The 12,955-nt window shown below is 46.8% G+C and overlaps 1 protein-coding gene across 2 annotated transcripts in view; it reads left to right on the top strand.

The window, feature by feature from the left end:
• Positions 1-12,955, top strand: part of Cldn10 (claudin 10) — a 91,732-nt gene that overhangs the window by 59,473 nt on the left and 19,304 nt on the right. The window contains exon 2 of one of the 2 annotated variants that reach the window (NM_001106058.1): positions 11,862-12,089. In NM_001106058.1, coding sequence (NP_001099528.1) covers positions 11,862-12,089 — 228 coding nt within the window. Of the gene's footprint in view, positions 1-10,818; positions 12,090-12,955 lie in introns of those variants that run through there. The other variant, XM_063274174.1, reaches the window with a different exon arrangement.

Here is a 12,955-nt window from a genome sequence, read left to right on the forward strand (position 1 = left end):
CATCAGCATTCAGCCCTTTGCTGTTTCCTTTTCCCGGTTACTGTTCAGTCATCCAGAGTCAGCTGGTTCTGCACCAAGGGGCCGCTAGGGACCTCTGATGGCGTCCTTGTTTTAAACAGTCTCTTGTTTGATGTTATGTTTGCTAAGCTAGCTGGCTGGCTCATGAGCTTCCCAGGATTCGGGACTTGGACTCCCATTTTGCCATAGGTACTTCCATAGTTAGGGTCACTGTGGCTGTGATGAAACGCCATAAGCAAAGCAACTTAGCTGTGTCTTAGTCAGGGTTCTACTGCTGTGAACAGACACCATGACCAAGGCAACTCTTGCAAGGACAGCATTTAATTGGTGACTGGCTCACAGGTTCAGAGGTTCAGTCCATCATCAAGGTGGGAACATGGCAGCATCCAGGCGAGGCACGGTGCAGGAGGAGCTGAGAGTTCTATATTTTCATCGGAAGGCCACTAGACTGGCTTCCAGGCAGTTAGGACGAGGGTCTTAAAGCCCATGCCCACAGTGACATACCTATTCCAATAAGGCCATACCTCCTAATGGTGCCAGGCCCTGGGCCAAGTGTATACAAACCTTCACAGTAGTGAAGGGTGGATTTAGCTTATGTTTCTCCATCATGGTTCATCACTGAAGGAAGTCAGGTCAGGAACTCAACAGGGCAGAAACCTGGAGGCAGGAGCTGATGCAGAGGCCATGGAGGGGTGCTGCTTACTGGCTTGCATTCCTGCCTTGTTCAGCCTGCTTTCTATAGAAACAGGACTGCCTGCCCAGGGTGGCACTACCCAAAATGGGCTGGGTCCTCCACCATCAATCACTAAAGTAAGAAAATGCCCTTACATGCTTGCCTACAGCTGGTTCATACGAAGGCATTTTCTCAGTTGAACTTCTGTCCTCGCTGATGACTTTAACTTGTGTGGAGTTGACATAAACTAACCAGGACAGAGTCAGTGAGATCTCAGGCTATATCTGACTTTACATAGGTTGTGGGGATCCCTCATTTGTGCCACAGACTTTACTCACTAAGACGTTGCTTAAGCCCCTGTTTATAAACATTTTACCAGCAGGATTATATTTGGGAAAAGTAGGGCAGCTTTCAACTTTCAAATGTTATTTAAATCTTCCTTATGGTGATTCTGATTTTTTTCCCAGAACTCTACTTAGACAAGTTTTCAAATTCATGCATTTTGAAAGAATGGACATATATAAATGTTGATTCAATTGATATGATATTCATATATATATATATTTTATGACTTAATATACATTAAGAAGTTGTCTGTGGATTCTAGTTTCCTCATCTGAAAACACAAAATTAAATAATCTTGAGAGTACTTTTTAAATCTTGCATTCTAGAGCAATAAAATTTACATCTAATTATCTTTTAAATGTCTCCAAATTAAAGTGTGGCAGTGCAAAGTCAAGTGGATGGAAGTTGGATAGAAAAGGCTGCATCTGAATTATTTTCCACCAGGAGCTGTGTGTTGGTCCTCTATGGGAGATGAACTAGAACAGTTCCAGGGTCATGGCCAATAGTGGTTCCTGCCCTTAGGAACCCCCAGGGCTATATGCCCTGGGGCAGGATCCAAGCCGCTTAGATAAAGGACATCTTTAAAATATATAGCCGAAAACATCATTGAACAGAAGGCCCTCACCTGTTTCTTACCACACACACACACTCATCCCCCCACACTCACACACACCCACAAGCACTCTCACACACACCCACACACACTCACCCCCCACACTTACACACACATACACACTCACACACACACTCACACACACACACACACTCACACACTCACCCCCACACTCACACACACATATACACACTCACACACACTCACACACACTCACACACACACTCACACACCCCCACACACTTACACACACACATACACACTCACACACACTCTCACACACTCACACACACACACACTTACACACATATACACACTCACACACACTCACACACACTCACACACTCTCACACACACTCACACACCCACACTCACACTTACACACCCACACACCTCCATACACACAAGCTCTCCATGACCCCACTGTGCTTCCTATACCCCAACCATTTTTACCTCTTCCCTTTAAAGAGAGCCATTTCCTCCCCATGCTCCATTTCTCTGTGCTACTCAAAAAGGGACCACCTAGTCTCTGTCTTGAGAGAGTTTTTGTCAAGGTTAATTGGGACCTGTATGTTGTCCCCTTTTGTCACAGCTGTGTGTCCTTCTCCACATGGCTGGCCACATCAATGGCCCCACATGGTCCGCCTTAGACCATCTTCCTCACATGGTCACAGGTTCTTACCCTGGGCTTTCTCCTGCCCAGATACTCTGGCCTCTCAGTGTTTTCTGCCCATCCCTCTTGTCTTCTTGGCTGTGAGGAGGGAGATGGACCTGGGCCTTCTCTTTTCTACTTCGCCCAGCCCTGGAGAATCTGGTTTGTCCTGTGGATTTATTCAGACCCCAGACTACTCCAAATGTGCCCTGCCCACCTGAGCTCTATTTCCAGTTATGCATGTGGAGGCTCACCCCACTTCTTGGCATTTCCTCTCATGTTTTCTGGGGTCTGATGTTCTGTGGTTCTGAGGCTAAGCTCCTGATGGCACTCAGACCTGCTCCTCCAGGGGCTTCCTCCTCTTAACCAATAGTGCCATTTCTCCTGAGGCTGACACCATACAGCCCTCCTCCACACATCTCAGCCAGCTTCTTGGCAAATCCTGCCATCTCTACCCTCAAAAGACATCAAAATTCAAGATTAGACCCTTTGTTCCCACCCCATTATCCCCATCGGTCCCTCTGCCTCCCTTCTTGGCAACTCTAGAGTTGTTCCAAAACATACTGGACATCTCATCTCAAAGGTAATCAAAGTCTCCCTGCCACGCCCTGAGTGAGAGCTAACGGTGTGCTCAGTGGTTATTGGGCTGTGTACAAGGCTGCATATGCACATGCCCATACACAGACATGGGCATGTAGACAGACAGACAAACACCACAAGAACAACGCAGACACGGACACATATACATACAGATGAGTGCACATACATGATGCGTTCATATCACACACAAACACAGACATGTAGTCAGACCACAGATATGCAGATGCACAGACAAGCTGCCCATACCTCATTCTTGTCTCTTCTCTGTCCCCGTCTTCCACCCCACCATTCAGTCTCTGTTCTCCTTATTGTAGGTGCTCTGGTGGCAACTCCAGTATTATTCAGGCAAGTGCAGTAAGTGCCCCTCTCCAGAATGTTCCTCCCCAAGCGTCTACAGACCCTTTGTCTTTAGTTCTTTCAGTCTTTACCCAAAGTAATCAGGGATGGCTTCCATGGCCACTTGAGATTTTAAAGTCACCACCCTCCTTTTCTAAACACATAATTCATAGTTCTGTTCCCACCAGCCCCCCTGCTATCTCTCTCTCTCTCTCTCTCTCTCTCTCTCTCTCTCTCTCTCTCTCTCTGTGTGTGTGTGTGTGTGTGTGTGTGTGTGTGTGTGTGATATGACCTAATAGTCTGATTTAGTTTTTAACCTGTCCTTCGTTTCCCCAATGGGATGTGAGGTACACATGGACAGGGTTTGTCTGGTTCCCCACCCTAGTGTGGAAGGGTGCTGGAGTTGTAGGCACACGATAAACACATGCTGGATTTGTGCAGTGGATGATTAATGCTATTTTTCAAAGTGAGGACAAAGTGAAGTGAACTTCAGGTTGTTGGAACCTTGGCCTCATAGAGAAGAGTCCCAACCTCATTAGTCTCCAGAAGTCACCACCAGGCTACATATCTCATGCCACCATCCTCCCCTGCCCAGCTGGCCCTCCCTGGGCCCAGAGTAGCTCAGCAGTCTCTGATTGCCTCATCTTCTCAATTAACTGTTTCTGTAAAGTATCTAGCATGTTTAGGGCAGCTGCAGTTGACTGAAAGGCGATAATGGACCAGGCACTAGCAAAAACAAATGGGCAGGAAAAAAGGCACTTAACATCTAATACGACCGATCTTTCCTTTTTGATTTTAGTGCGTCTTGGTCAGCTGGTATAAATAAGTCAAAAATTCAGCCATGCTGCAGCACTGCACACCTTTAGTCTAAGCACTTGGGAGGCAGAGGCAGGTGGATCTCCAAGTTCTAGGCCCACCTGGTCTACAGGGCAACCAGAGCTACAGAGAGAAATCCTGTCACAAAAACCAAACCAAACCAACAATCACCAAAAAGCAACATAAGACGGAGAACTTTTATCACAGTGAACAAGACCTTCTACAGAGTAGTGCCTTCAGGAGAGCAGCGGGGAGGGAGGTCTCACTGGCTAAGCAAACCTCTTCAGGTCTTCAGCTATGTTAGCTGACAGGGTGGCCACAAATCAAAGCAGGAAGGCACAGGTGCCACAGAGTAGCAGAAAAAAACGTGTGTGTGTGTGTGTGTGTGTGTGTGTGTGTGTGTGTGTACACTCATGAAAATGCTCCCACTCTGACCTATGACATAGTGGAGAAGCATCACTTCCAATGAAGCACACTAGTGAACTTCAATTCACCTGTTGCAAAATGAACTTAACGTGCTGAAATTAAGTAAGGACCCTGGGCACCTGTTCAAACACTTCTACTTATGAAAACAATTTTCCTGAAAAAATAAACCTAAGTCGGTTTAGCTGGAATTGATTTAAGGCAGGTCTCTGTGTTTGTTGTTCTTACACTTAGTAGGCACAGAATGAGTTATTGCACGAGTTACAGGGAGCTGTCTTGGAGGCAATTTCTTTTTTTTTTTTTTCTTTTATTTCCTTTTCGTTTTATTAAACATTCCATTCGTTTACATCCCAAATGACATACCCCTAAGCCCCTCCCACACCAACCCCTCCCCCTCCCTTTTTCCTCCATGAGGATATTCCCCCACCCACCAACCTTCTCCCATCCCACCTCTACATTGTTTCCTATGTTGTCATTGCCTTCCTCCTCCTCTTCCTCCTCTTCTTCCTCCTCCTCTTCCTCCTCCTCCTCTTCCTCCTCCTCCTCTACCTCCTCCTCCTCTACCTCCTCCTCCTCCTCCTTCTCCTCTCTTCTCTCCCTTCTCCTCCTCCTCTTTTTCCTCCTCCTCCTCCTCTACCTCCTCCTCCTCCTCCTTCTCCTCTCTTCTCTCCCTTCTCCTTGGAGGCAATTTCTTAATAGTGTAGACTGTAGAAGGGAGCTGGCCATGTATCCGGGGACTGTTGTCCAGGAGTAATCTCTCTGTCTCTGTCAGTGTCTCTGGGTCTCTGTCACACACACACACACACACACACACACACACACACACACACACACACACACACACACCCTGAAAAGAATGATCTATAATACAGAAAACCCAGAGCTGTGAAGAGTTTTCCCTTCTTCCTATCAATCTAAATGATCTCCACTCTCATTTGAACTTAGTTTTTCTCTCCCCTTCTTCTAACTTCCTTTGGCCCCTCCCATATGCTTCCTGGTCTCTTTCTTCTCTAGTTCTTGGCACCAACCTCTTCTTTGTTGGCAGTTCAACCCTTTTTGCCTTTTTAGCTTAAAATTTGCAAAATAATTCATCCATATCCATTTACTGTCAGTCTATAGCTACTCTACACTATTTTCTTTTTCTATTTTTTGAGGCTGGGTCTGGAGGCAGACTTGGCCATCGTGCCAGGACTTTTGTGATGCTGGAGACTAACTACAGGGACTCCTGCAGGGCAAACCCTCTGTCCACTGAGCCTCATTCCCAGCTCTGAGCAACACCATCCTTAGAAAATGTAGTCATACACTTTCAGAGAGAAGACCTTCGAGCAAACCAAACAGCATCCAAAGAGATCAGGCGCATTCAGAGTGGAGGAGCACTAGATGTGCATCCCGGTGTTTGTATCTATCCCGCCCCAGGCCTGTGGATACATTGTGTCTAATCTTCACAAGAGCTCGAAGGAAGTAATTTTCATTTCGGTTAGCTGAGCAAGGTACAGCTAGAGACAGAATTTCCACTTATGTCCATAGGCTGTTGTCGGTCCACATCACCTGCCTTTATAAGTTCATCTCACCACTATGGGTTACCATGTTTCTAATATTAAGGACAAAAAGAATGTAGGACTAGATATATAGGTTTTCTTTTTAAGATTCTTCCCCACACCCCCCCATCCATAACCACAGCTTCCTTTAAATATATGGAGATGGACTAGAGTGCCCTAGGGTGGGAATGGGGCTAGAGAGTAATGTGTAGGGGTAAGGCTAGAATGATTGTGGGAATGGAGGTGGGGCTAGATAGTGATATGATGAAGGGGTGGGGTGGGGCTAAAGAGTGGTGTTGTGAGGGTTGGTGTGAGGGGCAGGGGTGTGTAGAGAGTGACAAGTGAGAGTGGGGGTGAGGCTAGAGTGAGGGTGGGGTAAAGGTAGGGCTAGAGAGTGATGTTAAGGGGTGAGGGTGGGGCTCGAGTGTTGTGAGGGGGTGGGGAGTGACATGTGAGGGTGGGGATGGGTCTAGAGTGAGGGTGAGGGTGGGGGTGTGGCTAGAGAGTGCCGAGTAAGAGTATCAAAGGAAGCTCCTGGTCCTTTTCTTGTTGATGTTATCCACGGATAATTGAATCAAAACCTGGGATCCTTTTAGTGTTGGAAGTGGTGGTGGTGGTGGTGGTGGTGGTGGTGGTGGTGGTGGTGGTGGTGGTGGTGGTGGTTGGGTGATCCTAGAAACTCCTTTATTTCACAAATAAAGAGGTTGTAAACCAGAAAAATGACTAGTTCAGAAGAATAGACACTTATTTGCTGGCCCTACCTGGGGGAGTGAATTGAGTTAGAACATTTTATGCTTACTGACCAACAGAAGGAAGTCACCCTGTTCACCTACAAATTCGGGAGTTTCCACCTCAGAGTGAGAGGCACTTCAAACTGGAAGGGTATTCAGCTGTGAGCTGCTGAATCCAAATGTTCCCAAGGTGTCTCATGAATGGGAGAGTTTCAAGCAGACATCTGGAAAGCAAATCTCAAGATACAGCATGGACTGTAACAGGCCCGGGAGGGATTCTGATGAGTGGGTCCAGCCTCAGAGGCAAAAAAAAAAAAAAAAAAAAAAAAAAAAAAAAGACAAAACCATTGGTGTGCTTACAACTTGCAACAGAGTGAGAGTGCAGATGTGTGTGTCCCTGCATGTACAGTGAGGTACACGTGACTACATATGTGTGTATAGCGGTGCATGGATAAAAGTGTTTATTCCCTGAATTCTCTTGTCGCTGTAGTTCTCACACTAAATAGACTCCAAGCACCACAGAGCTTACAGAGAACACCAAGAGTGACGAGCGTTAGGGAGAAGGTCACAGACAGGCTACTTTAATAATAGTTGTGGCATTAGTGCCTTTGGTAACAGGTCTTTGTCACAGTACTTGGTTGCTAAATGGTTTTTTATTTAACACTTTTAAGTAGAGCTTCTGTTTCTTCCCGGCTGATTCACAGCTTGCTGCCTCCCTGGTCTAGGAAGGAGCTAATGTACACTGAAACCAAATTTGGTTAGAAAAGCCTTGAGCTGTAGTGAAAGGCACACCTGTGTTCTTTGGCAGGTGAACTGAGTCTCCAGTAAAGAATTGCTGCAAATCTCCCGTTCAGTTTGCCAAACAGGTTTTCCCTCCCATTGAACAACTGGGGTTTGGGGGGTGGGGAATCCTTTATTTTTCCTTAATGGCCACAATAATACCACACAATCACTTTTAATGCCAAAGCCTCGATAGTGGGTGGGATGTTGCGATTCTGGGGCTAAAGTATCTTCAAGCAGAATTTGTAACTTAGTAATTTGCAATTAGTGCTTCTTGGAGTAGAAAAAGATACTTTGTAGTGAGAAAGTTATGATTAAGATGTTACACTGAATTAATTAGAAAAGGCTATTTTCTTGATAAATTCGTTTTTACACTTAGGAATAGGGTGGTATGGCTAGTGAAATGAAGGCGTCAGAGAGCTGACTCCTAGTGAAAAGACGAACTCCTAGTGAAAAGACGAACTCCTAGTGAAAAGACGAACTCCTAGTGAAAAGACGAAGGTTGTTCGGAACTGCACCATCTTAGAGAAACACAAGGCATTTATCTTTCTGTTTAAATATCCTGTGTGGTCCGTTTTCACTTTCTGCCCATTTTTATGTTAGAACACTGTGATGCCATGAGCAACATTTTGACTACATTGTTTTGAAAGTTTAAGGTATAAAACTTCTAAACTGAATGCTTGATTCATTATATACTGGTCTTTAGCCATTAAAGAAAGTATTTTTCCATTCTTGTGGGCCCCCAAAAATGTAACTTTTTTCAGTGCATATATAATGTAGTCTAGGGAGCTTAACATTGTCCAATCTCATAGCAAGGGCAAAGAATAAAAGAGGAAAACCCATCAGTCAAGTCCACAGGCGTGACGACCCTGGCTCAGGAACTAACAGCACTGTCATCCTGACATGATTTACGGATTATTTGTGGCACTACCCACTTGTTTTAAGTTAAAACTATGTTGCAATCTCTACAGTAATAGACTATTTCTATTTTTAAGTTTTCAACAAAGAGATTAATCTTCTCTCTCTCCCTAATACACACCATCTGTTATGTTAAATTGTTTGTACACATATTCATGAGTCTCTGCCTCTTGGAGCTGGGATCCCTAGGGTGGCTTTACTGGGAGCTTGGAAAGTCAGGGTACCCTGGAGGTTTTGGCTTCATTAGTGGGTGATGAGGTAAGGCAGGGTCAGGGGTACGTGGAGTTCTCCCTTGGATTTCAAAATATCTTGCTTCTGAAAGCTTTGTTAGCATAGCTCGTGGTTGATGGGTTGTTTCTCCCAAGTGCAATAGACAGAAGAAGTATATTACATTTTAAACATTCAGAGAGAAAACAAGAAACATTTTCCACAGTTATAACTTTAAAAATGTGCCTTTGGGGCCAAACAGTGGAATTTACAACTAATCACTTGGTAAGCATAAACCTACTAGAGGTCTACCGGCAACTCTAAAGATATTTTTGTATCAAAATATTTGTGGGTCAATGTTTTTCTGTCAAGTAAAAACAAGAAATGGCTAACTAATCATCCAGACAGAACAAAAAGCCTGTGATGGAGGACAAAACATTTAATTTGGATAATACCAATTTCAACCATCTTCACAGAGCATATGCAGGCTGGAAATACAACATAAGATCAGGAATGGGTTCAGGAAGAAATTTAACATGCGACTATGACAAAGGGCAGGAACCCAGAGATGGGAGTGCTTCGTGGCAGATCATAAAAGAGTACAGAGGACACTTTGCAGTCACAATTCCAGGGGTGCTGATGTGAGTAAATAGGAGATGATAAGGAACAGGCTCCCCAAACTTTGCTCTTCAATTTGGCCCACCAGGGAACCCAGAGTAACACACTGGGACAAGTAGAGCTCAGGGCCAGAATAGGAGGTAACTGTGTCTGCCGCCCACTGACCAAACCATGCTGTCCCTCACGTTCCTTTCCACAGCCGTGAGACCTGCACATGCAACATCACCTACCTGAGGTTGCACAGCCGAGAGAGAGAGAGAGAGAGAGAGAGAGAGAGAGAGAGAGAGAGAGAGACTGATGTGTTTCCTCAGATGATTGCAGTACTGGGTAGAAAGCAGGCAGGGATGGACTTAAGTTCAATATTGAAACTAAAGGGGGCATTGAAACAAAACAGTAATAGATAACTTGTTAAACCCTGGGCCCTGGAGTGTGGGCCGTTTTCTCAGTAATATTCTATAAATGGACTGACAAGGACTGACTGGGCTCCTATGGTCCTTTCTAAACCCAAGTTTTAGTAATTCAACATCCAACTTTGCATCTGCTTCATGGCCACCCAGTCATCTTAGGTCTTAGTGTGTTTCACTCGGTTACTATAAAGGCAACAAGCAGTTACATTCTTCACAGTGGGCCACAGGAGCTCCGTGTGGACATTGTGAAGCTGGGCTAGGAAACTGCTTCTCTGAAGCAGCCTGATTTATATGTTGTAGGCCTTTGGTTACTTTTGGCAAGAAGCAGATCCTAAAAGGTCACACCAAGAACTGCACGAACTTTAAGTGGACAATAATAAACCCATAATGAAGCCAGTGTCTTTGTTCTCTCATTTATGCCCAGATTTGTGACCTCAGGAGCTGGAAGGACACCTTGATCTTGGTGTTTATCTTGAGACAGCAGAGAAAAGATGAATGAATGAGTTTATTCTTCAATTAGGTGGGAAATGTGGAGTGGTTTGTTTGTTTGTTTGTTTGTTTTAAGCTGGTGGGGGTTGGGGAGAGAGCTCAGTCAGGGCAGGAGGACCTGAACTCAGATCCTCAGAACCCCCATAAAAGCTGAGCATATTGGTGTGCATCTTAAATCCTAGCACTGGGGTGGAGTGGTACAGAAAGTTGACATCTCAGAGCTTACCACACACACACACACACACACACACACACACACTCTCACACACACACTCACACACCATAAAGTCACACACACTCACACATATTCTCACACACTTACACACTCACGCATACAGACATGCACACAAGTAGCACACATGTGCACACACTCACACACATGCACACACCATGCGCATGCACAAATACACACTCATGCACCCATGCATGTGCACACACTCACAAAACTCTCACGCACATGAATACTCTCTCTCTCTCTCTCTCTCTCTCTCTCTCTCTCTCTCACACACACACACAAGCAAGGTAAAAACAGAAGTCGAGGAGGGCTGGGGAGATAGCACAACCAGTAACTCGGCTGCAGTTCAAGTCTGAGGACCGGAGTTTAGATCCCCAGCCCCTCTGTAAAAGACCAGATGGTGGTATAGAGCTGGGAAGGAAGGCAAAGAAAGGGGATCCTTGAGGCTCACTGGTCAGGGGCCTAGGTCAATCTGAAAGACCTGTCCCAGGGAAAGCGACTCTGTCTCACAAAACAAAGTAGATGACATCAGGGGTTGCTCTCTGGCCTCCATACTCATAGGTATATACACACACACACACACACACACACACACACACACACAGAGAGAGAGAGAGAGAGAGAGAGAGAGAGAGAGAGAGAGAGAGAGAGAGAGAGAGAATATGCTTTGGGACCCTCACAGATCAGACTCCCCAAACTGAGAGTGTGTTGCTCTGGGGGGAAATGAGTCAAATGACAGCCCCCACCTCTAGTGCCCTACTCGGCAAAGACCCTCACGGGCCTCCCTGGAGCTTGTGCTGGACTCATCTGCTACCTCAGAATTAGGCCTGAGCTACTTGATTACTACGTTCCGCATAACACTAGGCAGAAAAGCCCTGAATTTTAATGGCAAGGCCAGTTTCAGTCCCAGGACACTCTCCTTCACTCGCCAAACAGGGTCACTCCAACAAGCGTGGCACACTGGCCTTTTGCGTTCAGCAAAGCGAGGCTGCATTACCATACCGTATCCTTTCAGGGCACACCAAAGTTGTTCTGCTTTTGCAAGGCACCCAGTGAGCCAAGCTATTTGCCGCGGGTAGGGCTGGGTCGGGGGTGGCTCGGTGGGAGGCGCAGCAGGCTGTCCACATCTGGTTGTCCCTGAAACACCAATAAAGGAGCCAGTTTCCGCGGCTCCTCTGTGGGAGATTTGGGAACCTCTGGCCCAGGGGAGCGCTGGCCAGAGGGCTTTGTGACTGCAAAGGACGACGGACCAGCTGCTGGGGGCGGGGGGACCAAGTAGGTACCCCCAGATCTTGTCGCGCGACCTGAGTGCCCTGACCCGCAGTGGTGTGGGTGCGGGTCCGCCAGCGCCCTCAAGTGCCCAGTGGGCGGGACGGAGGCGGTGACCAGGGGCGGAGCCTCGGGGCTGGGCGCGCGGGGGTCCCCGGCGAGGGATCCGGAACCAGCGCGAACGCTGCTGCAGCCGGCAGCATGGCTAGCACGGCCTTGGAAATCATCGCCTTCGTCGTCTCCATCTCGGGCTGGGTGCTGGTGTCTTCCACACTACCCACCGACTACTGGAAGGTCTCCACCATCGATGGCACTGTCATCACCACCGCCACTTATTTTGCCAACCTGTGGAAGATGTGCGTTACCGATTCCACCGGTGTCGCCAACTGCAAGGACTTCCCCTCCATGCTGGCGCTGGATGGTCTGCATCCCTTCGGGACCCATCCCCATCCCTTCCCCTTGCTGGCTTCCTAGCGGGCGCTTCCTCTTATGGACGGGTTGTGGGACCCCCTGGGGGGAGGCCAGGCCTTATAACTCTGCCCTGGGAGGGTCTGCAATGCCCGCTGTCTACAGATGGCTGTCTTGTGGGGCGTCTTCTGAGCTTGGGAACCCCTGGTGGTGAAGTGTAGGATCAATTTAGGTAATTGTGGAGCACAAGGCTATTCTATCATCTGTCCGGGACTGTAGGGCAGCTAAGACTGGCCACCCTACGACCAAAATCTGATTCTCATTAAAATGTCACCACTGAGATCCATGAATGCGCTCGCCCTGAGATCCCTTTAGCCGGTTCATTGAGTCTTTGAGAAACCAGGCACAGAGGAGAGGGAAAAGAACCATATTGAAGTTTGTTGTTGTTTTCCTTAAAAATCCATCCTACAAACTTGAGGGCTTGAGCTTAATACTTCATCTACGTTTCATGAAAATAAGTAGCCCTTGCTCATACTGGCGCGCGCGCGCGCGCGCGTGTGTGTGTGTGTGTGTGTGTGTGTGTGTATGAAGTGGCTCAGAGGGCAGGAACGATGGCCAGCATGAATCAACAGAAAGAGCGACCACTCTTCCAGGATTTGTGCAAGCATTCTGGGTCTTCCTCGCTTGGTATATATATATATTTACAGATAGATATTGACGTAGAAAACTGGCCGTTTAGTTTCCAGAATATAGTTGAGACAGCACAACGCTCGTTCATGTTCTAGGGTTTTACAAGTGACTAGATGGATTCTGGCAGAAACTTAAGAAGGGCAGCTTGCACTACTTCTAGATTCGAGGTGTTTTCCTTTTCTTTATTAT

The sequence above is a fragment of the Rattus norvegicus genome, chromosome 15 (assembly GCF_036323735.1).
Source record: "Rattus norvegicus strain BN/NHsdMcwi chromosome 15, GRCr8, whole genome shotgun sequence".
Taxonomy (NCBI): Eukaryota; Metazoa; Chordata; class Mammalia; order Rodentia; family Muridae; genus Rattus; species Rattus norvegicus.